The sequence below is a fragment of the Onychostoma macrolepis genome, chromosome 25 (genome assembly GCF_012432095.1).
Source record: "Onychostoma macrolepis isolate SWU-2019 chromosome 25, ASM1243209v1, whole genome shotgun sequence".
Lineage (NCBI taxonomy): Eukaryota > Metazoa > Chordata > Actinopteri > Cypriniformes > Cyprinidae > Onychostoma > Onychostoma macrolepis.
Genome location: NC_081179.1, coordinates 546,281 through 573,780, shown reverse-complemented (window position 1 = coordinate 573,780; position 27,500 = coordinate 546,281). Strand labels below are relative to the sequence as shown.

Here is a 27,500-nt window from a genome sequence, read left to right as displayed (position 1 = left end):
CTTTCTGTTCTTGTTTAATCTTATGATTGTTGAGTTTCATGAACTCATGAATAAGAGATAAGAGGGAACATCACAAATTGAGGGTTTATGGGATGTTGTTGTGAAGCAGGAATAATAACACTGGTTGGATTTGTGCTGGTCAGATGAAGTCAGAAACATACACCACTGAGATTACTCAATAAACTCTTTTATCACCATCACGTCGTCTCCGGCTTCTGCTCTTCTCTCGCTCGAAGTCAGCTTTTGGGTATTAGACAACTCTGCGGACTAGTTGTTCTGTTAGCAGACAAACAGATCATTTCTGCCAGGATCTGATCTGGATCTGACACAGGTGAGCACTGTGTGCTTTCAGTCCGTCCTTTTTAAAGGTACATTTTAATACATTTGATGCAGTTTTACTGCGCAGGCCCTAAAACAGCTTTTACAAACCAATCAGAATGTTCCATTGAAAGTGTAATCTAGACCGGTTTACACAGACAGGGTTTAGGTCAAACCAGGATTAGGCCACAGCTCAGTTAGGACATTTAATATGAAACACCACTACTGCTGTGTCTCGGGACAAATCAGCGGCACTGATACATGTTAAGATCAGTCTCTCAGTGCTCTAAACCTCTCTTTTAAACATATGGAAACTATATAACACACCTCACACACAATCACTCTTCAAACTAGACTGATAAACTAGTGTAGAACTACAATGATGTCATAAAGTGACATATTCAGGACCTTCAGAATCAGTAAATAGTTTCTGAATTCATGACACATCTATTTCTCTCTAACAGACTCCTGATGAGCCAACAGGACAAAATGAGTCGTTGTGATGCTGAGAAGTGAAGTTATTGTGTATTAAAGTGATCTTACCGCTGCAGTCTTCAGTCACAAACTCAGCGAGCGGATCCATAGACACGCCCCCCGGCTCCGAGTCCGCCTCTCAAACCCCGCCCCCGACTCTCTGGGGACCAGGGACTTAGTGATTTGGGGGCCCTAAGCAAATTTCAGGTGCGGGGCCCCAACAAAATAACTATAATGCTCTTTTACCGTAACCCTTATTTTGTTCGCTAGCTCTCTCATTATAGCTATAGCTATTATTTATTGTAACTATTCCCCTTCACAACTTAAGTAGCCTAAATAATTAGTCAACCTGATGCTGTTCTAAAGCCATATGCTACCTTATTTTTTTCAGATAACAAAAGAAGACATTATATAAAAAAAAAAAAATAGCTTGCACTTGTCCATTTAATGAATTTTAAACTCATTCAATCGTTTTCCAAAAAGAATTAAAATGTCAAAAATGATCCCATGCAACTCGTCCCATATTCCAAGTGTTCTTAGGGCATATGATAGGGTTTGCCGAGAAACAAATCGAAAATGTAATCTATTAAGTGAAAATCTCCAGTCATTGCATTCGTGCATTTATACCAGTTTTTAGTTTATAGTTCATTTGCATTTATTGTCCGCGCTGGCGCGCCTAGGAAAAGCACACAAGAGTCATTTTGAAACATCAAGTCAAATAAAATTGACTTAAAACACAATTTCTTTACTGAGGTGAAGGGAGCTGCGGTGACACTGCACGGACCAAACGAATGAAAGTGTGTTTGGGAGAAGCCATATTAGTGAACACTTGAGTTTACTAAACTCAGACAAAAGCAAAACAGCTGATGAAGACGAAAGGGAAACCAGTCTGGTTGGGTTTATATTTACTGCCACATCAGCTTCTCTGGCTATTACACGGCTTAAACATTCAACAGATGCAATAAAATCATTAAACTATTTACACTTCATAAAATGTCTAAAATTAGACAAACATTTAAAAATAAAACAAAAGTTGAAGTGTTGAAAGGAAGTATCCCGGGCCCCTGACGGTTTCAGCGACGGCCCCTATCTCTCAGCACCACAGAGCTGCAGGAGCCAATAAAACACAGACTCGCTGCTTCAGAGCTCTGCTGAACCACAGCTGATAGAGGAGCGCCATACGGATGCTGAAGATAATGATCTGGTGTGGTGTTCCAGGGTCGCTGGCAGAGCTCGTGGACGGCTGTGAACATCAGAGATCAGGCGTTATGGAGAAAGGAATGGCGCTTCAGTGTTAAACATGTTTCTGACAGCAGATTCAGAGCTTCAGCATCAGGAGTCTCTCTCTCTCGAGGCTGTGGTCGTTGCAGGAGAACGATCTCCTCCATCACCAGCAGGTGTGAGAGAATGAAAGAGCTCCGTTCACGGGACACAGAAAGCGAAGCGGATGATAAGTTACTCTAGTTCTGTATTAAACGAGACTGAAACGAAGTCTTCTTACAGTCCTTCTCTCACCTTCTCAGCTCTTCGAGAGCCGCTACCCAGATTCCAGCGCGCTCCTCCAGGAACATCTCCAGATCTTCAGCTGGACTGAATCTAACAGAGAGAGAGACCAGAGTCCCAGCAGATCCTCCAGAGCTAATGATTCATCTGCTTTCTCACGAGGAAGGACTATCGATAACAGCTGGGTGAAGCTGATGCTTTACTCACTGCTTTGATTCACTAAAGTGCGTCTGAACACAATATTACATCCATCACAGCTCGTGATGCTCACCAAACTCTCCAATCCTGATATAAAGCGTTTGTAAACAACAGCACTCTGTGTGAGATCTACCTGAGGATCCTTCTCCAGATCTTCTTATATAAGCAGTGATTGTCAGATGATCAGCTGTGCCTCATAAACCAATCACATTACAGACCGACTCACTGAATCACTTCAAAACACCATTTTATCACCTAAACTCCAGAAACAGATCAATCCCAAATCCACGATTAAAGCAGAAATGAGACGTGTGTTTTTAGCACTGGCTATGCCCAAATATGTTAGAAACCAGCTTTACCCAGTGATGGGAGAAACGAACCTTTACCAAACTCTGGAATCAAATGAACCGATTGCTCACAAAGTGATTCAGTGAATCGCTCGAAACGAACGGCGTCAATGCAACGAAATCTCAGCATAAAACAGCTTTTACAAACCAATGTTTCACTGAAAGCGTGATCTAGACCGAGTGCAAATAAAATCAGTGAAGATAATTAATAAATACAATTAATATTCTGATGGCCGCGATTGCTTTGTATTTATTACATGATATCATCGACTGTCACAGATGTTTCTCATCTAACGCCGCGCGCTGGCTGACTGTTACTTTGTTTCTGATGTTCAGCGGCAGATCTCGCTCGTGACTCTTGTCCAATCAGAGCCGGGGGGCGTGTCCATGGATCCGCTCGCCGGGGTTCTGAGCTGAAGTTCTGAGTTTGTGACTGAAGACTGCAGCGGTAAGATCACTTTAATACACAATAACTTCACTTCTCAGCATCACAACGACTCATCTATTAACAGTGTAAACCGATCATTTCAACCAGCTTTTATTACCGCTGAAATCCTCTGATAAATCGAGTTACGACGTGAGCAGTGTTTTGTCCTGTTGGCTCATCAGGAGTCTGTTAGAGAGAAATAGATGTGTCATGAATTCAGAAACTATTTACTGATTCTGAAGGTCCTGAATATGTCACTTTATGACATCATTGTAGTTCTACACAAGTTTATCAGTCTAGTTTGAAGAGTGATTGTGTGTGAGGTGTGTTATATAGGCTATGTGTGTGTGTGTGTGTGTGTGTGTGTGTGTGTGTTTGTACCTACTTCATCATATTTCAAGGACAAAAGTGTACTCAGAAGTGAGCTAAACCTGAAATTGGTATAAAATGTGGTAAATAAAGTCCTTGTGTTGAGTCTGTAGTGTTTATAAGTAGCTGTATATCAGAACAACAGCAGTCTGTGCAGCGCTGCGAGAGCGTCATCATCTGTGTTTCTGCTGTAAACACTCATTGTCTCTCACGCTGATGTCAGAGTAAGTGTGTCAGGATTCTCCGTCAGTCTGGACTCAGAGTCACTGATTGTTCTGTAGATGGAGTGTTTCGGCGCTGGACGCTCTCAGTCTCCGGGTGATTCGGGATCGTTTGGGGTCAGAGTGCAGGTCCAGAGCATCTCCGGCCGGCCGTACGTGGTCCTGAACGCTCAGGGCAGACCCGAGTATCCAGACGTCTTCCTCACGGAGCCTCGGCGGCAGGAGTTTGTGTCCAGCATGAGCGGCAGTGCGTCCAGCGCTCAAAGCCCTCGAGCGGATCACCACGGGTCACTCAGAGCCTTCAGACCCCCGGCGGTCCAGCAGAGGAGCCCCGAGATCCTCAGCAGACACAGCCCTTCCTCGCCCGGGACGCTGAAGAGAGCCCGGATCCCGGGGCCCGGAGTCCAGGAGCCGTCGGTGGAGAGGCTTCCCTGCCGGCCGTCTGGACCCGTCTCTGAGACACACGACGCCGGATCCCCTCGCAGCCGAGTCCGGCCCGAGGGCGAGTCCAGGTAGTGCCAAAGATCACCATAAGAGACCCTGGACCACAAAACCGTTTTATACATCATCTGAAAGCTGAATAAATGAGCTTTCCATTGATGTATGGTTTGTTAGGATCGGACGATGTTTGGCACGAAAAACAAATATTTGAAAAGCTAAATATTGAGAAAATAGCCTTTAAATTTGTCCAAATGAAGTTCTTAGCAATGCATATTACTAATCAAAAATGAAGTTTTGATATATTTACGGTAGGAAATTTACAGAATATCTTCATGGAACATGATCTTTACTTAATATCCTAATGATTTTTGGCATAAACAAAATGTATAATTTTGAGCCATACAATGTATTGTTGGCTATTGCTGCAGATATAGCTGTGCTGCTTATGACTGCTTCTGTGCTGCAGGGTCACAAACATTTTTTTAATATCAGTCAAAATATCAAATCTTCATTTCTTTTAAGTTTAAAGGGAGATTTTTGCTCCTAAGTGAAAGTTGTAGAACAGACTGTTAATTGTGTCTTTAAACCACTGTTTATGGTCAGGAATGACAAACACTTTGTGTTTTTTTTTTAATTCTTTACACTTTTCCAGTGAATATCTTAATAGAAAAATTAATTTCTTGGTACCTCTGTTTGTTCTAATGCGTGATATTTATTTCAAATCATGAAACAGGTTTATGTCTGACTTTAATGGCGCTTATCTTCAGCACCGTTTACAGTGCAGGCTGCAGTACTGATAATATTACAGAAATGCACATTTGACCATAGCTTGAGTTAAAACCACACGTAGAGCACCTCAATACCACGGTAAAAATGTAATGGTTTTTAGGTATTTGTATGAAAAACAGTAATCTAAATTCATTTGTATAAATGCACAAATGCTATAGCTTAATCACAAAGAAAACATTATATCGTTAAACATTATATCGAACACTTCATATCGTTTTGTCGAGGAAAACCACATTGTGATAATTATCGCCATGGTTTAACGTCCAGGTCGGGTGGGACCGGGATCGGAGCGGAGGCCGGCGGCTTCACACAGACAGAAGGGTCACAGCAGCGGGAGAGGTCAGAGGTCACAGAGGAGAACGGCAGTGGACAGGTAGAGACCGCAGTCACTCGGGAGTCATTTGAATGTGTTTGATTCACCTGAACTGATTCACGAGTCGCTGTGTCTCTAAGGCCACACCTGATCTTCTGAGAGGACGGCGAGAGCTTCCGGATCATCCTGACGAGGACACCGCTAAACTGGTGATGATTAACTACCTGAAAGACGGGTGAGACCCAGCTGCTGAAGGCTAACGACTCTCTGCTTCACTCACAGAAATCATACGCATTCTGTGTAAATAAAATACTGTAGTATAGTCAGAGTTGTAATAGTTTACAAATGACAAGTTACGTTGTTTGAAATGTAATGAGTAACTATTTCAATTACTTTATTAATGTAATGCAACTGATTACATTTGATTACTTTTCTACATTTCTAATGTTTTCAACACTGATTACTGTCAGACTTTCAGAATCATTCATCACTTGATTATAAGATTATAATAATTTAATGTTAAAGCACAGCACACATAATCAGACTTTAGCACCTCTTTTTACTTCGAGATCGTTCTGAGCTGAAATACAGATTTAAAAACATAAGAAATAGTTTAATAGCTGTGATAATGTTTTTGTAATCAAATCTTTGCACAGCTACGACAGAAAACACTGGCATCTAACAGAGCCTGGGAAAAACAGTTAACCTTAAAAAATAACGCATATACATAATCCCAAATAGGGAATAAAACAGTTATGGAATGAGATTGTGTCCTAAACTCCTGAAACATTGGTGTCTCATATTTCAGAGTCACTGCAACTTATGAAAGAAATCAGTGAAATCTGTACGTGTGAGAAAATATTCAGATGTAACCCCTTTTTAATCGGTAACTGTAATTTAACTACACATTTTTCTCAGTAACTGTTACTGAATACAATTACTTTTATTTTGTAATTTAATTCAATAATTTAGTGACATGTAACTAGTAACTCCCCGACACTGAGTATGTCAGCATTACGCTACATGCCATATATTGGATATTATGATACAGATGTCTCATGTGTTCCTGGAGTCTCCTGAGGAATGTCCCAGAAGGCACTGCTCCTCCTCGTTCCTCTCTTAGCGAGGTGTTTGTACAGCTGTAGATTCACTTCAGACTCTGTTTGAGCCTGATACTGAGGAACCAGAGTGACGGTTTGAACTAAAACCGGTAGTTCAGCTAGTTTGTCATTATTTACTCGCCCTCATGTTGCTCCAGACCTGCAGGACTTTATTTGCTCTGCCTCAGAAGAAATAAACACAGATGTGCTGACGCTCCAGAAAAGGTGATTTCTGTCACCAAATGAAGTGATTGTTCAGCCGGTTTGGAGTGAGTGTAAGTGCCTTATTGATGCAGGTCAGACTGCTGTGACTTTAGCTGTGTCCCTGCGGCTGGTTTCACTCAGGTCCTGTGAGGGTGACGCCGTTATCAGGCGGAGGGTGGAGCTGATGTTCGACAAGATCCACGTGTTGAAGTTCAGAGCGCTGGAGGAGGTGAGCAGACATTTACCAAAGTAACCCTGAGCTTCCATCAAAGTACCGTAGTACATTAAACTACAGCTGCTCTTACTGAATATGGGATCTGTGTTCGCAAACCGTGTTTGTTTCTTGTTTTGAAAGACCACATTTCTACAGTTTCATGGTAGTGACTGCTGGTAAGGATTTAACAGACTAGGGTAAACGTACCTGTTAAGCTCACCAAAATCATGTTTAGTGCACAAGATACTGCTTTCAATACAAAAAGTTATGTTAAAATAAAATATTAATCTCTCACACAAAAATATTTTATTTTAATTTTAAATTACAAAAGCATTTCAATTAATATATACATCATTAAATTCAAAAAGTCTGGCTGTGCTTTATTGGCACATTTCTGTACCTTCCCCTGTTCCCATTAAGCTCACATCATGCTTTATTAAAAAATTATTGTTTATTTTAAGGAACATTTTTAAAGAATAATTGTAAAAAACAATTTTTTTTCAAGGTACAAAGTCAATCACAAAAAAACAGAACACTGAAATCAAGCAACGAGGCATTCAGGTTGATCAGTTATATATTCATAATGAAGTGTGTAGCCCTAACCCACATTGCAGCATCTGGACTAGTCCACGTTCACTAAATAACACATTCAAAACTCAAATAAAACAAACCAATAAAACATTTCATTCATGGGGATGAACACAGAAACTAGCCTCATTATGAGCCTCTTGTTAAATGCATGTCAGTTTATCTATAGTCTCTTACGGCTGGAATACACATGATTTTCCACAGATTTACAGTCTGGAGAAGCCAAAGATCAGAGCCGGTCTGAGTCGACAGAATCCAGAGAAAATTGATTAATTTAACTTAGTGACGGCCATCAGTTAATATTTAAAGTCTGTTTATGAAGTATTTACAGATGTTCAGTGTGGAAGAGCTTAAAGAGAGCACTGAGCTTAATGGAGCAGCAACAATTTATAATACATTTCATGTAATATTTATTAAAATGACAGGATTTTTGCTAAATAAATAATCTGGGTCACGTGTTAAGTTCAGAAATATTTTAATATGAACAACTATTATTAACACTATCTATGAAATTATACTTTTTCTTATTGATGTCAGACTGAAGCTGTGTGATTTTCATAGTCGTGCACCTTTAAGCTCACCTTAAAATAATATGAAATCTTTAAAAATTACAGCACTGTAAAACCACAGACCAGCAATAAACTGTAGATTTATAATATTATGGATGTGAAAGTACAAGCCAGTAATGCCTGTGAAGTAATATGTTAGCGTAGCACACAATCATATACAGCTAGTCAGCTAACTGTGTTCTGTAGCATCTGCGCTGTGTTGCTGAAACTATCTTTTAGATCTGATGTAATTATTTCCCATATCCAAGTTCCAGGTTATAATGTTCATCATTCTTAACATTAATCTCTTAATTTTATGATAAGTAGTGAAACTTACCCAAAATAAAGGCTTAAACATCTAAAAAATGCATATTTAAGGGGCTCCTCTTTTGGTGAAAGTTTTTAGACAAAATGGCCGCCAGACAGCGTGAACACATGGAGACTCGTGTCTCAGCGTGTGACGATCTGATGGACTTCAAATTATAGGAGGTATATAGTAACAAACACATCAATTGGTTAAGACATTAAGTAGGATAATAAATTATTTTTTCTTTTTATAATCTGATCTCAAAAATGGAAGTGTGCTTAATGGGTATGTTTACCCTATATTAAATAAATACATATATAATGAAATCATTAAAATCATATTGGCATATTGCACTAATGTAAAATATGAAAGGGCATGAAATACTCGTTAAAATGCAAAAAACAAATGAAATGTGAAATGAAACGTAAAGCAAATTAATATGTAATGAAATGTTGCAATCAATAAATTTAAGCATAATTAAATATTTATTTGTATTTCATTGTACTTTATTTCATCATGCCATGACATATTTTAAAGTTTCATTATATATTTAATCTAGTGTGTTAAATCTCTCCATATGCTAGTCCTGTGGTTATCGTTTTGTGAGTCATTCCAGTAATCTCTGTTTGACTGATTTGTGCGTGTTGAATAGTTGGAGTTTGCAGCTCCTCTGGAGGAGGTGAAAGATCTTAAAGACAGAAGGGCGGCGCTAGAGAGACACGTCAGTCACTTACAGCAGCAGCTGCAGGAAGCCCAGCAGGTGATTGGATCAGATATGACCACAATCTGTCAGTTTGTGTCCCGTCTGACATCATCTGTGTCTCTGCAGAACAACAAGAGTTTGTCTGAGGAGAAAGAGGAGAGGAACGCCAACCTGAGGGGACTGCAGGAGGCGCTAGAGAGGAGCGAACAGGAGCAGATCACACTCCGCCACAAACTCACTGACATGGAGAAAGAGCTGCAGACCTCACTGGATCAGTGAGTGGAGATCACACTCACACACACACACACACACACACACACACGTTTGTTTTTGTGAAAAGTGGGGACTCTCCATAGGCGTAATGGTTTTTATACTGTACTTACTGTATGTGCTATTGTCCTACACCAACCCTACACCTAAACCTACCCCTTACAGGAGACTGTGCATTTCAACTTTCCCCAAAAAAACCTCATTCTGAGTGATTTATAAGCGTTTTGAAAAGTGGGGACATGGGTCAATGTCCTGAGATGCCACCTTCAGCTTGTAATACCTGCCATACCCTCGTCATTATACACATCTATGTCCTGACTTTTCACAAAAACGCGCACACACACACAAACACACGTACACACACACATGTGATATCTCCCAAGGGTAACATGTAAAGCGTGAAAAGTAACGGCCCTAGTACTGAGCCTTGAGGTACTCCATACTGCACTTGTGATCGATATGATACCTCTTCATTCACTGCTACGAACTGATGGCGGTCAGATAAGTACGATTTGAACCATGCTAAGGCACTTCCACTAATGCCAACAAAGTTTTGTAGTCTATTCAAAAGAATGTTGTGGTCGATAGTGTCGAACGCAGCGCTAAGATCCAGTAGAACTAATAAAGAGATACAACCACGATCAGATGATAGAAGCAGGTCATTTGTAACTCTAATGAGAGCAGTCTCAGTACTATGATACGATCTAAATCCTGACTGGAATTCCTCACAGATATCATTTTCTCTAGGAAGGAATATAATTGTGAGGATACTACCTTTTCTAGTATCTTTGACAGAAAAGGGAGATTTGAGATCGGTCTGTAATTAACTAGATCTTTGGGGTCAAGTTGTGGTTTTTTAATGAGAGGCTTAATAACAGCCAGTTTGAAGGTTTTGGGGACATATCCTAATGACAATGATGAATTAATAATAGCCAAAAGAGGATCTATGACTTCTGGAAGCAGCTCTTTTAGTAGTTTAGATGGAATCGGGTCTAACATACATGTTGTTGGTTTAGATGATTTAACAAGTTTATACAATTCTTCCTCTCCTACAGTAGAGAATGAGTGGAATTGTTCCTCAGGGGGTCTATAGTGCGCTATCTGATGCGATACTGTAGCTGACGGCTGCAGGGATACAATTTTATCTCTGATAGTATCGATCTTGGAAGTGAAGTAGTTCATAAAGTCATTACTGCTATGCTCTTGGGAAATGCCAACACCTGTTGATGCTTTATTTTTCGTTAATTTAGTCACTGTATTGAATAAATACCGAGGGTTATGTTTGTTTTCTTCTAGAAGAGACGAAAAGTAATCAGATCTAGCAGTTTTTTGTAGGATAGGGTAGGATAGGGTACTTTCCCGCCAAGCTAAACGAAATACCTCTAATTTAGTTTTCCTCCAGCTGCGCTCCATTTTCCGGGCTGCTCTCTTTAGGGTGCGAGTGTGCTCATTATACCACGGTGTTGGACTCTTATCCTTAATCTTCCTTAAGCGTAAAGGAGCAACCGCATCTAAAGTGCTAGAAAAGAGAGAGTCCATAGTTCCTGTTACATCATCAAGTTGTTCTGAGCTATTGGATATGCTGAGGAACTGAGATAAGTCAGGAAGATTATTTATAAAGCAGTCTTTTGTGGCAGAAGTGGTGTTCCTACCACATTTGTAATGAGTTGGATAATAATCAGAAATATCATCGCTCTGCTGCAGAATTTCAACGCCATTAAAATCAATTAACATCAATAGTCTCTTATGTGTGTGTGTGTGTGTGTGTGTTCAGACTCCTGCAGGCCAGAAGGGCTCGTGATCAGTATCGTTCTGATATGAGGGATCTGCAGCAGCAGCTGTCTGACATCCATGATGAGTTAGACAGCGCTAAGAGCTGCAAGGCCGGAGAGAGAGACAGACTGCTGCAGGTACGACCTCTGACCCCTCTGACCTCCCTCTGACCCCTGCATCTTCATGAATGATTCGTGTGAGGTGATTCGTTTCTCAGGATCTGTGTGAGTTGCGCGGGGAGTTCGAGGCTCTGCAGCGGGTGCAGGAGGAGCAGGAGGAGGCGCTGCACCGGCGGGAGAGGGAGCTGACGGCCCTGCGGGGGGCGCTAGAGGAGGAGATCTCCGCTCACGCCAGAGACGTGGAGGCGCTGCAGGAGGAGCACCAGCAGGAGATCCACAGACTCCGGGAAGCCACGCAGGAGGCCAAAGAGGCATGTTTCTATATTGTATTTCATTTTAGTTAACATTTATTTCACTCACAGTCTGTTGTATGTAGCGCTGTAGAAATAAAGCTAACTGGACTCCATCCTCCTCTGTTCCAGAGTGTGGCTCTGCTGGGTCAGAAGGTTCTGGAGGTGGCGGCAGAGAAAGGAGCCGGTCAGACGCTGATCTCAGAGCTGAAGCAGACTAAAGCAGATCTCCAGCAGAAGATAAGTGGTCTGGAGGATCAGATCTCCTCCCTCAACCATCTCATCCAGCAGAAGCAGGAGCAGGAGAAACACCTCACAGAGCGTGTGGAGCAGCTGACGGTGAGAATCAGCATGATCCTCTGCTAAACCTGCAATGTGAACAGTGCCAGTTTCAGTACCGGTGTTTTTCTTGATGAGCAGATGGAGAAACAGAATCTGGAGGAGGAGCTGCAGGAGGTCAGACAGCAGGAGGAGGACATGTGTGGAGCCAACCGAGCCCTGATGAGACACCTGGAGGACACACAGGTAACCTGTCCATCTGTCTGTCTCTGTCTCTGAGCTGGATGATGACGTCACTGCTTCCTCCAGAGCTGCTTTATAGATTAATTGAACTCATTTAGGGCTAAAATGATTATTTGACATTACCGACAATGTCAACAATAAAAAAAAAATGTTGACAAATATTTTTGTGGTCATCGTTTGATTTGTTGATTTGCTGTAGTTGTTTGATCTCATGTGACCCGTGTAGGGCCTGGAATAATGCAGTTTGACAAGTGTGGTGCTGTAGCACAAGACTATAAGTCAGCCCTCATGGAATCCAGTAGAAGACACATGACACGAGTTTAGATGAATATGAAAATACGTGGTGTGGGCTTTCATCTGAAAAAAATTAATGAACACACAAAAAAAATTACAGCGGTGAGAAAGCAGCAGTTCAGAAAGCATCTGATTACAGCGATGTGATGTTTGCACCAGCTCATAAATTGACACGCCCCTTGCAGAATATGCAAAATGTTAATAATTTTAACAAAATAAGAGGGATCATGTAAATTGCATGTTATTGTTTAATATTGTCCTGAATACGCTATTTCACATTACAGATGTTCATATATTCTCCAGAAGACAAAATAATAACTGAATTTATAAAAAGGACCCTGTTCAAAAGTTTACATACCCTTGAATCTTAATACTGTGTGTCGTTTCCTGGACGATCCATAACTGACCTTCTATAATAGTTATGTATGAGCCCCCAATTGTCCTCCATGTGAAAAGATGGATCTCAAAATCATACAGTCACTGTTGGAAAGGGTTCAAATATGCAGAAGATGCTGGAAAACCAAAGAATGTGCAGGAGCTGGAGGATTTTTCTGAAGAACTGCTCAGGACCAACAAGGGACTCGTGAACAACTATCACAACACATTAAAAGAGTCGTGGATCATCCAGGAAACAACACAGATTAAGATTCAAGGACATGTAAACTTTTTAACAGAGTCATTTTTTTATGAATTCAGTTATTATTTTGTCATGTGGAGTAGGCTACATATAAACATCTTTTATGTGAAATAGCTTATTCAGGAGAGTACTGAATAAAAATAACATGCAATTTTCATGATCCCTCTTATTTAGTTAAAATTATTAACATATTTGCATATTCTTTTTATTCTTTTATTTTTTTTTACATAATTTACTATCCTAAAAGAGTACAAAGGAAACCAAAGGGTACAACCATAACAACCCCAACAAAACATAAAGCAAAAAACAACAGAAAACAACAACAACAAGTGGTGGATGTTTAACATAATCAAAGCATAATCGTAAACATATTTGCGTATTCTACAAGGGGTATGTAATCTTATGAGCACAACTGTATCAGACAACATACAAAACTACCAAATTTTGCTATAAGTTTGATCGCAACATGTAATCAAACAGACGGTGAACACTATTAACAGCAATGAATATATGACATTAACTAACTGCTTGATTTTTAGCGTACATTTCTGCCACATGGACATCAGCTTGTGATAGTCACCACTGATAAGCTATTACTAAATATAATGTAGACGCTTTCATTTTCTGTAAAGCTGCTTTGCAACGATTTGCATCGTGAAAAGTGCTAAACAAATAAACTTGATTTGATTTGAATTTAATTTAATTGAATATAGCATTATATAATAGATAGCCTTAAATCAAGCAGATTTACAGTATTAAACAAGAAAAACAGTGTCAGGTGTTGTTTTCAGTTAGATTAACAACATGATTTTCTGTTATAAAGCTGCTCTCCAGTGTGAAGCTAGTCTCTCGTAGCCAGAGCTTCAGATTGACGGCTGAAGGTCTGGAATCCATGGCAGCTTTCATTGGTCAAGGCCCGCCCACAAGGCTGTTTGGCCGACATGTCAAACAACCAATCACAGTTCGTTTCGTTCATCGTCATGTTTCGGGGTGTGGAAATGTCGCCACAGTAACAGATGTGTGTGTAAAACTCTCAGACGTATTTTAAAGATTCTATGCCGCGAACTTTAAATATTTCACATACTTTTGAAAATCCAGCGTTTAGTTGGTCCTGATAAGCGTTTGTTGTCACAGTTGTAAACACGACGGCTTTCTTCTTTCGTGAGGGGGTTTGGCGCCACGGCATCTTTGTTTCCAGCTGGAATGTTAAAGAACGCGACACACACGTCTAATAAATCCTGTATAATCTAACCAATCCGATGACGACTTCAAAACTCCTGAAGTGTTTCCAGCTAAGTGTGCCGTATGCATCAGATGTTCAGCCAGCCGTCCGTGGGCGTGATGTCTGGGGCTGAGACTAGTGTGAAGCTAGCTAATGATAAAAGCTCAGGACTGTTTTGATTATTATAAAACTATAAGGTGTTTTAAGAGACCTAATGTTGTGAATAAAAATTATTTATCCAAAAATAAAATGTCTTATCACTTACTTTTTTGTTTCATGTCCATTTGACTTACAAAAGAATGATGATGATTTTTGTGTGCCAAATACATGTATTTGTATTGTAAAAAATAATTGTACAATAGTAATATAATTGTTTGACATATTCAAAAGCTGAAGTGATTATCTTTTTTTATTTATTATTTAAAATATGCATAACTCAATATTTTAACTACTTGCAAAAGCTGAATAACTGATCAAAGCCTACTGATTAATTGGTGAAATAATTAAAGATTAGTCGATTAATCATTCTAATAATCGCTAGATTAATCGATGATCAAAATAATTGTTTGTTGCAGCCCTAAACTCATTCCATAATTGATGAACTTTACACAGTTATTATGTCAAGTCAAGTCACCTTTATTTATACAGCGCTTTTAACAATACAGATTGCGTCAAAGCAGATTTACAGTATCAAATAGGAAAATAGTGTGTCAATAATGCAAAAGGACAATAGTAAACACTCAATTTTTAGTTAAAGGCAGTTCATCATTAAATTCAGTGATGTCATCATCCATCTCAGTTCAGTTCAAATACAAACTGTGCAATCAAGTCGAAGATATCGCTGTAAATTAAGTGTCCCCTTATTTAAGTGACACAGAACGGAGAAAAAAAACCTTGGGAGAAACCAGGCTCAGTCGGGGGTCAGTTCTCCTCTGGCCAGATGAACCAGCAGTTTGTTCCATACTGCAGCTTAGTCAGTTTGTGTAAAGGACTCATTTGGTTCCCGTGGTCTTGTCCCGATGGCTGTCTAGGTGACGAGGTCCTCACTGGGGATCTGTCTCTGGGGCTGATCTCCGCTGACGTTCAGGGCTGTAGAGGTCGTCTCTAGGTGCTGATCCACCATCTGATCTGGATACGGACTGGATCGGGTAGCTACAGTGACCTCGGAATATGAAAGAAACAGACTAATATTAGCGTGTTATGGGAAGTATTCCCGGTTCTGGTTGACCTAATTAACAATCCTTTAACGGATTTGAATTATAGAAACCTGTTAATGTGTTATGTGTACGCCAGGCTAAAGAGATGGGTCTTTAATCTAGATTTAAACTGACAGAGTGTGTCTGCCTCCCGAACAGTGTTAGGTAGATTGTTCCAGAGTTTGGGTGCTAAATAGGAAAAGGTTCTGCCGCCCGCAGTTGATTCTGATATTCTAGGTATTATCAAACGGCCAAATTATCAAGTTTTGAGAACACAGAGGAAAGAGCTCGCTCAAATACTGAGGTGCTAAACAGGACTTTGTAAGTAATTAGCAATATTTTAAAATGTATACGATGTTTAGTAGGGACCCAGTGCAGTGTTGACAGAACCGGGCTAATATGGTCATACTTCCTGGTTCTAGTAAGGACTCTAGCTGCTGCATTTTGAACCAGCTGGAGTTTGTTTATTAGTGCAGAGCAACCACCCAATAAAGCATTACAATAATCTAACCTTGAGGTCATGAACGCATGAATTAACATTTCTGTATTTGACATTGAGAGCATAGGTCGTAATTATATTTTTGAGATGGAAAAACGCAGTTTTACAGATGCTAGAAACATGGCTTTCAAATGACAGATTGCTATCAAACAGCACACCTAGGTTCCTGACTGATGAAGAAGAATTGACAGAGCAGCCATCAAGTGTTAGATGCGGAGGTTTTTAGGTCCGATAATTAACACCTCTGTTTTTTCAGAATTTAGCAGTAAAAAATTACTCATCATCCAGTTTTTTATATTGACTATGCATCATCCGTATCATCAGCATAACAGTGAAAGCTAACACCATGTCTCCTGATAATATCTCCCAAGGGTAACATGTAAAGTGTGAAAAGTAACGGCCCTAGTACTGAGCCTTGAGGTACTCCATACTGCACTTGTGATCGATATGATACCTCTTCGTTCACTGCTACGAACTGATGGCGGTCAGATAAGTACGATTTGAACCATGCTAAGGCACTTCCACTAATGCCAACAAAGTTTTGTAGTCTATTCAAAAGAATGTTGTGGTCGATAGTGTCGAACGCAGCGCTAAGATCCAGTAGAACTAATAAAGAGATACAACCAAGGGTCAAGTTGTGTTTTTTTAATGAAAGGCTTAATAACAGCCAATTTGAAGGTTTTGGGGACATATCCTAATGACAATGATGAATTAATAATAGCCAAAAGAGGATCTATGACTTCTGGAAGCAGCTCTTTTAGTAGTTTAGATGGAATCGGGTCTAACATACATGATGTTGGTTTAGATGATTTAACAAGTTTATACAATTCTTCCTCTCCTACAGTAGAGAATGAGTGGAATTGTTCCTCAGGGGGTCTATAGTGCGCTATCTGATGCGATACTGTAGCTGACGGCTGCAAGGATACAATTTTATCTCTGATAGTATCGATCTTGGAATTAAAGTAAAGTAAAGTCATACTGCTGTGCTGTTAGGAAATGTCAACACCTGCTGATACTTTTTTGTTAATTTAACCACTGTATTTAATAAATACTTATTAAAGTATTATCAAAGGTTATGTTTGTTTTCTTCTAAAAGAGACGAAAAGTAATCAAATCATTTAATGCTTTTCTGTGGGATAAGGTACTTTCTCGCCATGCAATACGAAATACCTCTAGTTTTGTTTTCCTCCAGCCGTGCTCCATTTTCCAGGATGCAGAAATTTGTAGTAAATGGAACAGAATCAATAATGAACTGCCTTTAGCTGAAATATTTACTGTTTACTCTTATCCTCGTTCTAAAGCTGCTTTACAGCAGAATTGAATTTTGTTTGCATTATTGACACTATTTTCATGTTTAACACTGTCAAGCTGCTTTGACTCAATCTGTGTTGTGTAAAGCGCTGTAGAAAACACTTGACTGTCTGGTCTGTGTCTCAGAGTGAGCTGAGCAGGTTGACTCGAGCTCATCGTGAGTTGAAGGAGCGGTTTGAGGAGGAGCGCCGTCAGATGGAGGAGCTGCAGAGGAGACGCAGTGAGTTAGAGGAGGAGAGGAGGAGCCAGGACCGAGTGTTAGAGCGGCTGCAGGAGGAGGTGAGAGAAGACCCACGACTCCCATCTGATGGAGTCGTCGTTCTGATCTCACTCATTGTGTGTGTGTGTGTGTGTGTGTGTGTGTGTGCAGATGAGTGTGGCGGTGACGGGGTCCGAGCAGGAGACGCAGAGGCTGCAGGAGGAGGTGGACGTGCTTAGAAATCAGAGCCAGAGAGAACTGGACACACTACACACACAGCTACACGACACACACACACAACTACAGACACACACACACGCCGCACAGGAATACCAGAGAGAGGTACACACACATACACACAAACACACATACTTGAATTTGTGGTTTACGGGGACTCTCCATAGGCGTAATGGTTTTTCTACTGTACAAACCGTATTTTCTATTGTCCTACACCAACCCTACACCTAAACCTACCCCTTACAGGAGACTACAGGCAATTTTTGAATTTCATAAAACACAGTTTTGTATGTTTTTTTTTTTTTAAGCCTTTTGTTTTATGGGGACACAGGAAGTATCCTCATAAACCATGTTTACGTTGTAGTACCCATGTTAATATACACATTTGTGTCCTCATAAACCATATATACCAGTACGTACACACACTCACACACACACACACACTCTCTCTCTTTCTCTCTCTGTCTCTCTCACACACACTCACACACTCTCACACACACACACACACACACACACACACACACACACACATACATATATATAAAACACACACACTCTCACTCTCTCTCTCTCTCACAGACACATACACACACACACACACACTCACTCTGGCTCTGTTTGGTGTTCCTGTCATCATATTGTGTGTGTGTGTGTGTGTGTTTGTTCAGCGGTGTGTGTTGGAGGAGAAACTCTGTCGCTGTGAGTTTGATCTGAACGAGGCAGAATTGAAATCTCAGCAGCTGCAGAAGAGAATAAAAGAGCTGGAGGAGAAACAACACACACATGACGACAGACACAACAAACTCATGGAGGTACACACACACACACACACACGTTTGTTTTTGTGAAAAGTGGGGACTCTCCATAGGCGTAATGGTTTTTATACTGTACTTACTGTATGTGCTATTGTCCTACACCAACCCTACACCTAAACCTACCCCTTACAGGAGACTGTGCATTTCAACTTTCCCCAAAAAAACCTCATTCTGAGTGATTTATAAGCGTTTTGAAAAGTGGGGACATGGAGCAATGTCCTGAGATGCCACCTTCAGCTTGTAATACCTGCCATACCCTCGTCATTATACACATCTATGTCCTGACTTTTCACAAAAATGCCCACACACATACACACTCACACACACAATATTTACTTTAACTCCAGTTGTTTTCAGAAGATCCTGTGTTTGAAGCATGAGTGTTTGTGTGTCCAGGTGCGAGTGTGTGAGCTGGAGCGGAGTGTGTTAGAGGAGCGCAGCAGCTCAGACGCACTCATGAAGAGACTGGAACGAGGCCGAGAGCAGGTCACACACACACACACACACACACACGTTTGTTTCTGTGAATTGTGGGGACTTTCCATAGACTTCTATTACTTTTATACTGACCAAACAATATTTTCTATCTCCTAACCCTAAACCTACCCCTTACAGAAAACCTGTTTGCATTCTTACACTTTCAGATAAACATCAGTTACTATTTTTTATCATTTTTTCCCTCGTGGGGACCGCAGGCCAGTCAAATCAAGTCAGCTTTATTTCTATAGCGCTTCATACAATATAAGCAGTGTTGGGCTAGTTACTCAAAAAATTGTATATATTACTCATTACTAGTTACTCCTTTCAAAAGTAATATTGTTACTTTACTTATTACTTTCTGGCAACAGTAATTAGTTACACTACTAGTTACATTACTTTTTCTTCACGCCCCACAGAAGTTGTAACTGTGTATCTTCCAGATATAATTCTTCTAGAATGTTACTAATAACATATTTCTGCCTCATCATTTGACCAAAATCCACATTGGATCGCAGTCAGAAGTTATTACAAACACTCAATGATTGATAGTGACATTCAAGTAGAAGTGTTGTTAACATGTTGATTTTATCAAATCACATGAGTTTGTAAGAAACTGTTTAATTTTCCAAAAATATTTTGAATTATATTAATATAATGTAGCACATGCTGATCAGAGGGATGCAATGCCAGAGTAAAGTGACGCCACAACTTACACAACAGATCTTTTTTCCTGACAAAATCAATATAATGCAATATTTCTATCTGCTGAATCTAAGCTTTTCCATATTCCAAGCCTGCCTGCTGCACCGGGGACATCACATGCGTGTGCGAGTCGTGAAAATTATGTTTTTATTTAAATTATTCAAATTATTATTTGATTGTTAGATTTTAAATCAGCGGGGTTGAGGCATCAAAAGTAACTAAGCTGTTTTATGGAAAGTAACTGTAATATTATTACTGAAACCTTATAGGTTATTACTAGGTAATATTATTACTAGTAACTAGTTACTGCCCAACATTGAATATAAGTTGTGTCAAAGCAGCTTTACAGTATTAAACAGGATAATAGTTTGTCAATAATGCAAGAGGACAATAACAGAGTTATTTTTCCAGTTAAAGTCAATTCACTGATGATTCAGTGCCGATCCCTAGATTCCCTACAATGTCAAGAATTTCAGGTCTTTCTATCCTTGGGTACATTTGGTCCCCACAGTGTAGCATAAACAAGAACACACACACACACACACCAGACAGATCTAGAGTGTGTGTGTGTGTGTGTGTGCTTAAGTGTGTGTAAGTAGGTCATGATTGTGGTCAGCGTCTAATGGACTGTGTGTTTCTGACCCTGTTTAAAGCGCTCTAGTTGTCTAGTTCTCTATTTCTGGGCTTCATTCAGTGTCTCACTAATTGCAAGTGCTCAGTTTTGTTCCCGTCAAACACAAAGAAACAGACGTGCTCAGAATAACACACACACACACACACACACACACACACACACAAACACAAACACATCATGAGCAGTTTCATAAGGTCACAGATTATTGCATTACATGAGTCATGACAAGCACAGTTATGATACGTGAATACCGTAGAGAGAGTGTGATGAATGCTGAATCCATGAAAACCGGCGCGTGTTCATATGTGTGTGTGAGAGTGTGTGCGCGTGCGTGTTATATGTGTGTGTGTCAGATGGAGCGTGTGCGTGAGTGTGTGTGTGCGTGAGTGTGTGTGTGCGTGAGTTTGTGTGTGTGTGCGTGTATGTGTGTATGAGTGTGTGTGCGCGTGCGTGTGTGTTATATGTGTGTGTCAGATGGAGCAGGTGTGTGTGTGAGTGTTATGTGTGTTATATAAGTGTGTGTGTTGTTGTGTGTGTGTGTGTGTGTGTGTCAGATAGAGCAGGTGTGTGTGTTATATAAGTGTGTGTGTGTGTGTCATATAAGTGTGTGTGTGTGTGTGTGTCAGATAGAGCAGGTGAGAGCTGAGCTGCTGCAGGAACGAGCTGCTCGACACGAGTTGGAATGTGACAAGATCCGTCTGGAGCGACAGGTGAATGACTTCACTCGCATATATGAATATAAATGTCATTTAATATACATTTACATTTAGTCATTTAGCAGACGCTTTTATCCAAAGTGACTTACAAATGAGGACAATGGAAGCAATCAAAATTTGAACTGTTTGAACTGAAATGTGTGTTGGCAGTGTGTGTACACAACTACCCTATAATGATAAAAATCCACCCAGTGTTTTTTTTTTTTAAATCTCGTTAAATTATTTCCCCTTTTTCATTTTCGAGCCGATCTCAGATGCCTGTCGGTGTGATGTCACACAGACAGGCCCCTCCCACAATCTTTTGATTGACAGTAGCGTTTCAGCACAGACTGGATTGGTGTCTTACCTTAGACCCGCCCTGAGTGAGCTGTCATCAGTCCTCCGTCCTCCATTGTTTCCACGCCAGAGCAGGAGTAGACCAGAATGTCAGAATGATTAAGTGATTGAGGTGTTCTGAAAAGTCAAGTCACCTTTATTTATATAGCGCTTTTAACAATACAGATTGTCAAAGCAGCTTTACAGTATCAAATAATAAAAATAGTGTGTCAATGATGCAAAAGGACAATAGTCATTCCACACACTCCATAATCAACACTCAAGTTTTCAGTTAAAGGCAGGTCATCATTAAATTCAGTGATGTCATCGTCCAGCTCAGTTCAGTTTAAATAGTATCTGTGCAATCAAGTCGACGATATCGCTGGAAATTAAGTGTCCCCAACTAAGCAAACCAGAGGCGACAGCAGCAAGGAACCAAAACTCCATCGGTTACAGAATGGAGGACAAAACCTTGGGAGAAACCAGGCTCAGTCGGGGGTCAGTTCTCCTCTGACCAGACGAAACCCACAGTTTGTTCCAACTGCAGCAAAGTCAGATTGTGCAGAGGACTCATTTGGTTCCCGAGGTCTTGTCCCGATGGCTGTCTAGGTGACGAGGTCCTCACTGGGGATCTGTCTCTGGGGCTCATCTAGGTGTCCTGATCTCCGCTGATGTTCAGGGCTGTAGAGGTCATCTCTAGGTGCTGATCCACCATCGGATCTGGTGACTACAGTGATCTCGGAATAAGAAAGAAACAGACTAATATTAGCGTAGATGCCATTCTTTTAATGATGTAACGAGTACATCGGGTGTTATGGGAAGTGTTCCCAGTTCCGGTTGACCTAATTAATGCAGCCTAACAATCCTTTAACGGATTTGAATAATAGAAATGTGTTAGTGTGTTATGTGTAAGCCAGGCTAAAGAGATGGGTCTTTAATCTAGATTTAAACTGACAGAGTGTGTCTGCCTCCCGAACAGTGTTAGGTAGACTGTTCCAGAGTTTGGGTGCTAAATAGGAAAAGGATCTGCTGCCCGCAGTTGATTTTGATATTCTAGGTATCATCAAATGGCCAGAGTTTTGAGAACGCAGCAGACATTGAGGACTATAATGCGATAAGAGCTGAGGTGCTTAACCGTTCAGGGCTTTAAAAGTACAACCCGAATTCCGGAAATGTTGGGACGTTTTTAAAATTTCAATAAAATGAAAACTAAAAGACTTTCAAATCACGTGAGCCAATATTTTATTCACAATAGAACATTGAGAACATAAATGTTTAAAAGGAGAAATTTTTACACTTTTATCCACTAAATGAGCTCATTTCAAATTTGATGCCTGCTACAGGTCTCAAAAAGTTGGCACGGGGGCAACAAAGGGCTGAAAAAGCAAGAAATTTTGAAAAGATTCAGCTGGGAGAACATCTAGCAACTAATTAAGTTAATTGACATCAGGTCTGTCACACGATTAGCTATAAAAGGGATGTCTTAGAGAGTCTCTCAGAAGTAAAGATGGGCAGAGGCTCTCCAATCTGTGAAAGAGTGTGAAAAAAGATTGTGTAATACTTTAAAAAGAACGTTCCTCAACGTCAAATTGCAAAGGCTTTGCAAATCTCATCATCTACAGTGCATAACATCATCAAAAGATTCAAAGAAACTGGAGAAATCTCTGTGCGTAAGGGACAAGGCCGAAGACCTTTTTTGGATGCCCGTGGTCTTTGGGCCCTCAGACGACACTGCATCACTCATCGGCATGATTCTGACATTGACATTACTAAATGGGCCCAGGAATACTTCCAGAAACCACTGACGGTAAACACAATCCGCCGTGCCATCTGCAGATGCCAACTAAAGCTCTATCGTGCAGAAAGGAAGCCATATGTGAACATGGTCCAGAAGCGCCAAGGCTCATTTAAAATGGACTGTTTCAAAGTGGAAAAGTGTTCTATGATCAGACGAGTCCAAATTTGACATTCCTGTTGGAAATCACGGACGCCGTGTCCTCCGGGCTAAAGGGGAGGGAGACCTAACAGCGTGTCATCAGCATTCAGTTCAAAAGCCAGCATCTCTGATGATATGGGGGTGCATAAGCACATACAGTATGGGCAGCTTGCATGTTTTGGAAGGCACTATGAATGCTGAAAGGTATGTAAAGGTTTTAGAGCAACATATGCTCCCCTCCAGACGACGTGTATTTCAGGGAAGGCCTTATGTATTTCAGCAGGACAATGCAAAACTGCAGCTATTACAACAGCATGGCTTCGTAGTAGAAGAGTCCGGGTGCTGAATTGACCTGCCTGCAGTCCAGATCTTTCACCTATAGACAACATTTGGTGTATCATTAAATGAAAAATACGTCAAAGACGACCACAAACTCTTCAGCAGCTGGAAACCTGTATCAGGCAAGAATGGGACTGATTTCCAACACCAAAACTCCAGAAACTCATAACCTCGATGCCCAAACTGTTTTGAAAAGAAGAGGAGATGCTACACCATGCTAAACATGCCCCATCCCAACTATTCTGAGACCTGTAGCAGGCATCAAATTTGAAATGATGGCTAATGTGGTCATATTTCCTGGTTCTAGTAAGATCTCTTAATGCTGCATTTTGAATCAGCTGGAGTTTGTTTATTAAGAGTGCAGAACAACCACCCAATAAAGCATTACAATAGTCTAACCTAGAGGTCTTAAACGCATAAATTAACATTTCTGCATTTCGAGCATAGGTCGTAATTCAGATGTACAGTATTTTCGAGATGTAAAAAATGCAATTAACACCTCTGTTTTTTCAGAATTTAGCAGTAAGAAATTACTCGTCATCCAGTTTTTTATATCAACTATGCATTCCGTTAGCTTTTCAAATTGGTATATTTCGCTGGGCCGCAAAGAAATCTAGAGCTGAGTATCATCAGCATAACAGTGAAAACTAACACCATGTCTCCTGATAATATCTCCCAAGAGTAACATATAAAGCGTGAAAAGTAACGGCCCTAGTACTGAGCCTTGAGGTACTCCATACTGCACTTGTGATCGATATGATACCTCTTCATTCACTGCTACGAACTGATGGCGGTCAGATAAGTACGATTTGAACCATGCTAAGGCGCTTCCACTAATGCCAACAAAGTTTTCTAGTCTATTCAAAAGAATGTTGTGGTCGAACGCAGCACTAAGATCCAGTAGAACTAATAAAGAGATACAACCACGATCAGATGATAGAAGCAGGTCATTTGTAACTCTAATGAGAGCAGTCTCAGTACTATGATACGATCTAAATCCTGACTGGAAATCCTCACAGATACTTTTTTCCTCTAAGAAGGAATATAATTGTGAGGATATTCAAGATGGGTCTGCAGTTAACTAGATCTTTGGGGTGTAGTTGTGTTTTTTTTTAATGAGAGGCTTAATAACAGCCAATTTGAAGGTTTTGAGAACATATCCTAATGACAATGATGAATTAATAATAGTCAAAAGAGGATCTATGACTTCTGGAAGCAGCTCTTTTAGTAGTTTAGATGGAATCGGGTCTAACATACATGTTGTTGGTTTAGATGATTTAACAAGTTTATACAATTCTTCCTCTCCTACAGTAGAGAATGAGTGGAATTGTTCCTCAGGGGGTCTATAGTGCGCTATCTGATGCGATACTGTAGCTGACTGCTGCAGGGATACAATTTTATCTCTGATAGTATCGATCTTGGAAGTAAAGTAGTTCATAAAGTCATTACTGCTATGCTCTTGGGAAATGCCAACACCTGTTGATGCTTTATTTTTCTGTTAATTTAGTTACTGTATTGAATAAATACCCGGGGTTATGTTTATTTTCTTCTAAAAAAGATGAAAAGTAATCAGATCTAGCAGTTTTAAGGCTTTTCTGTAAGATAAAGTACTATCCCACCAAGCAATACGAAATACCTCTAGTTTAGTTTTCCTCCAGCTGCGCTCCATTTTCCGGGCTGCTCTCTTTAGGGTGCAAGTTTTTTCCTTAATCTTCCTTAAGCGTAAAGGAGCAACTTTATCTAAAGTGCTAGAGAAGAGAGAGTCCATAGTTCCTGTTACATCATCAAGTTGTTCTGAGCTGTTTGATATGCTGAGGAACTGAGATAAATCAGGAAAATTACTTACAAAGCAGTCTTTTGTGGTAGAAGTGATGGTTCTACCATACATGTAACAAGGAGTAGAATTTACTATATGGAGTTTACACAAGTCTAGATAATGATCTGAGATATCAATGAAAAACACTGAAAACTGAAACTCTGTCCTGTGACGATCAACAGAGAACCATGAACATGTAAATGTGTCAATAAATCATTGAAATATTAAATGTAGTTCAGGTGAATATTTAGCATATAACTGAGAGTAGAGTTGTTTGCTGTCCTGCAGAATAAGGATCTGCGCGGCCGTGTGTCGCAGCTGGAGGGATCTCAGCGCGTCGGTCAGGACGCCGTCGTCTCCAAACTGCAGCTGCACCTGCAGGAGCTGGAGGAGAGGCTGCTGGGAGAGGAGAAGTGAGCAGACACACACACACACACACTCCTGATTCACAGCGTCTCCTCTGCTCTGACGCTCTGTTCTCTGTCTGCGCTCAGAGAGAAGAGCGAGCTGCAGCAGATGAACCGCAGGCTGGAGCGCCGCATGAAGGAGCTGACGCTGCATCTGGAAGAGGAGAAGCTCTCGCTGCAGGACCAGAGAGACCAGGTGAGCTTCACCCATCTGTCCTGTGCTAGAGAATCAGTGCTCCCGCTCCTTTCTCCTCCCAGACACAGATAACTGCAAATAATCAGCTCCTTCTTCAGTATTTCAGTCTGGTTTTCCACATTCGTACAGTTTTGTCCAATCGCTTGAACCTGTTTCTCAACACTCGGGTCGGTTTTTCAAAACTCCTCGCACAGTGAAACACAGCAGCATCTGTGCGGATAAACTGGATCAGACATCTTTCAAACCACATGAACTCTTCACATTCAGACACAAAACCCACCCAAACTCCTCAAATGAACCTACAGGCCAGTTTACACGCTCCTCACAGAACTGACTTAAGTTCAAATGGAACAAAACCGAAGAAGATACAAATGTGCTGCATTTCTACAGTAAAACCATAATGAAATATAGAAATATAAAGAAAAGAAATGCTATGTAAATGATTAGATGTGGCTGATCACAGTGTTAGTCTTTCTGCTTCATCACCAGCGGAGGAATGAAGTCAGTCTGAACGTGACAGAGAGACATTACTGTATTGTTTTATAAACAGAAAGTATGTTTGTTATGTGACGGTCTTTGCTAGTGTTACGAAGAATGATTGATTTGAGACTGCATGAAGTGTTTTAGGGGTGTGCGATTATATCGTAATTATAACTGATATTATCGAGTAAGTCACTCACTTTGTAAAAAGAAACAAACAAAAACACGTCTTGAGAATCCAAAAGCTTTGACTGTGTGATGAAAGTTATGAAAGCAAAAAATATCCCTGTATGTTTTTTTTAGTAAGATCTGATATTGTTTTGTAATATCACTGTACACGAGTGCTCTCTTCCTGAATATTAGCACATAAGCGCAATCAAACGAGAGATTTATTTTATACGACACTTCTAAAAACAAGAAGTGAGTGAATTACATTTTAGACTCAGTATTGTCTCTTTGTTTCAGTTTCGTCAGAGCCGTGTAGTGAATCTCTTCTTGAAACAATCATTTAAGTCAGTGTTTCCATGATCCATTCAAAAAGACAGTAATTTACTTTGTTTGTAAATGAAGAAGTCATTTTGAACAAATGGTTTGAATGAATGATTCAGTGAATTGCTTAAGACTGGGACTTGACGCCACCTACTGGCGGTTTAGTGTTATATTTATTTAACTGTGACAGGCTTAAACCAACCAAGAAACCAGCACAAATCCCCCCAAATATTGTGGTATTTATTGTCAATATCGCACACCCCTAGTTTTAATGCATTTCGCTTGTGAAATTTACTGCTGCGACAAACTCAAAGCCAGGGTTAGAAGAAATATGTGACGAATTTAGAAAAAGTGACTGAAGTAATGAGAAATGGCTCCTAATGATTTTTAAAAATCTGTAAATTATGATACATTCACTAGAGATGCTAAATGGCATATAAAGTAATCTAAATTAAGGGAGTTTTTGCTGAAAACAAGGACAAATATCAGATCAGAAGAGTAGACTTGTTTTCCCGTTGAGAGAATTTTTTCTGACCCCATTA

The 27,500-nt window shown here is 40.3% G+C and overlaps 1 protein-coding gene and 1 long non-coding RNA gene across 19 annotated transcripts in view; one reads left to right on the top strand and one right to left on the bottom strand.

Annotated features, from left to right (window-relative positions):
• Positions 1–27,500, top strand: part of LOC131534035 (cingulin-like protein 1) — a 41,423-nt gene that overhangs the window by 12,617 nt on the left and 1,306 nt on the right. For 14 of the 18 annotated variants that reach the window (XM_058766638.1, XM_058766631.1, XM_058766629.1 and 11 more), the window contains 17 exons: positions 3,918–4,369; positions 5,355–5,460; positions 5,541–5,635; positions 6,846–6,933; positions 9,014–9,121; positions 9,191–9,339; positions 11,109–11,244; positions 11,325–11,537; positions 11,649–11,855; positions 11,937–12,041; positions 17,324–17,476; positions 17,568–17,738; positions 18,302–18,445; positions 18,845–18,934; positions 20,891–20,974; positions 25,675–25,799; positions 25,881–25,989. In XM_058766638.1, coding sequence (XP_058622621.1) covers positions 3,918–4,369; positions 5,355–5,460; positions 5,541–5,635; positions 6,846–6,933; positions 9,014–9,121; positions 9,191–9,339; positions 11,109–11,244; positions 11,325–11,537; positions 11,649–11,855; positions 11,937–12,041; positions 17,324–17,476; positions 17,568–17,738; positions 18,302–18,445; positions 18,845–18,934; positions 20,891–20,974; positions 25,675–25,799; positions 25,881–25,989 — 2,535 coding nt within the window. Of the gene's footprint in view, positions 1–3,176; positions 3,289–3,917; positions 4,370–5,354; positions 5,461–5,540; positions 5,636–6,845; positions 6,934–9,013; positions 9,122–9,190; positions 9,340–11,108; positions 11,245–11,324; positions 11,538–11,648; positions 11,856–11,936; positions 12,042–17,323; positions 17,477–17,567; positions 17,739–18,301; positions 18,446–18,844; positions 18,935–20,890; positions 20,975–25,674; positions 25,800–25,880; positions 25,990–27,500 lie in introns of all 18 variants that reach the window. The other 4 variants (XM_058766647.1, XM_058766646.1, XM_058766640.1 and 1 more) reach the window with 2 other exon arrangements.
• Positions 1,511–3,159, bottom strand: LOC131534045 (uncharacterized). The gene is made up of 2 exons (XR_009269304.1): positions 2,308–3,159; positions 1,511–2,035 (listed from the first exon to the last, which is right to left on the bottom strand). It is a non-coding gene; the product is annotated as an uncharacterized LOC131534045 (long non-coding RNA).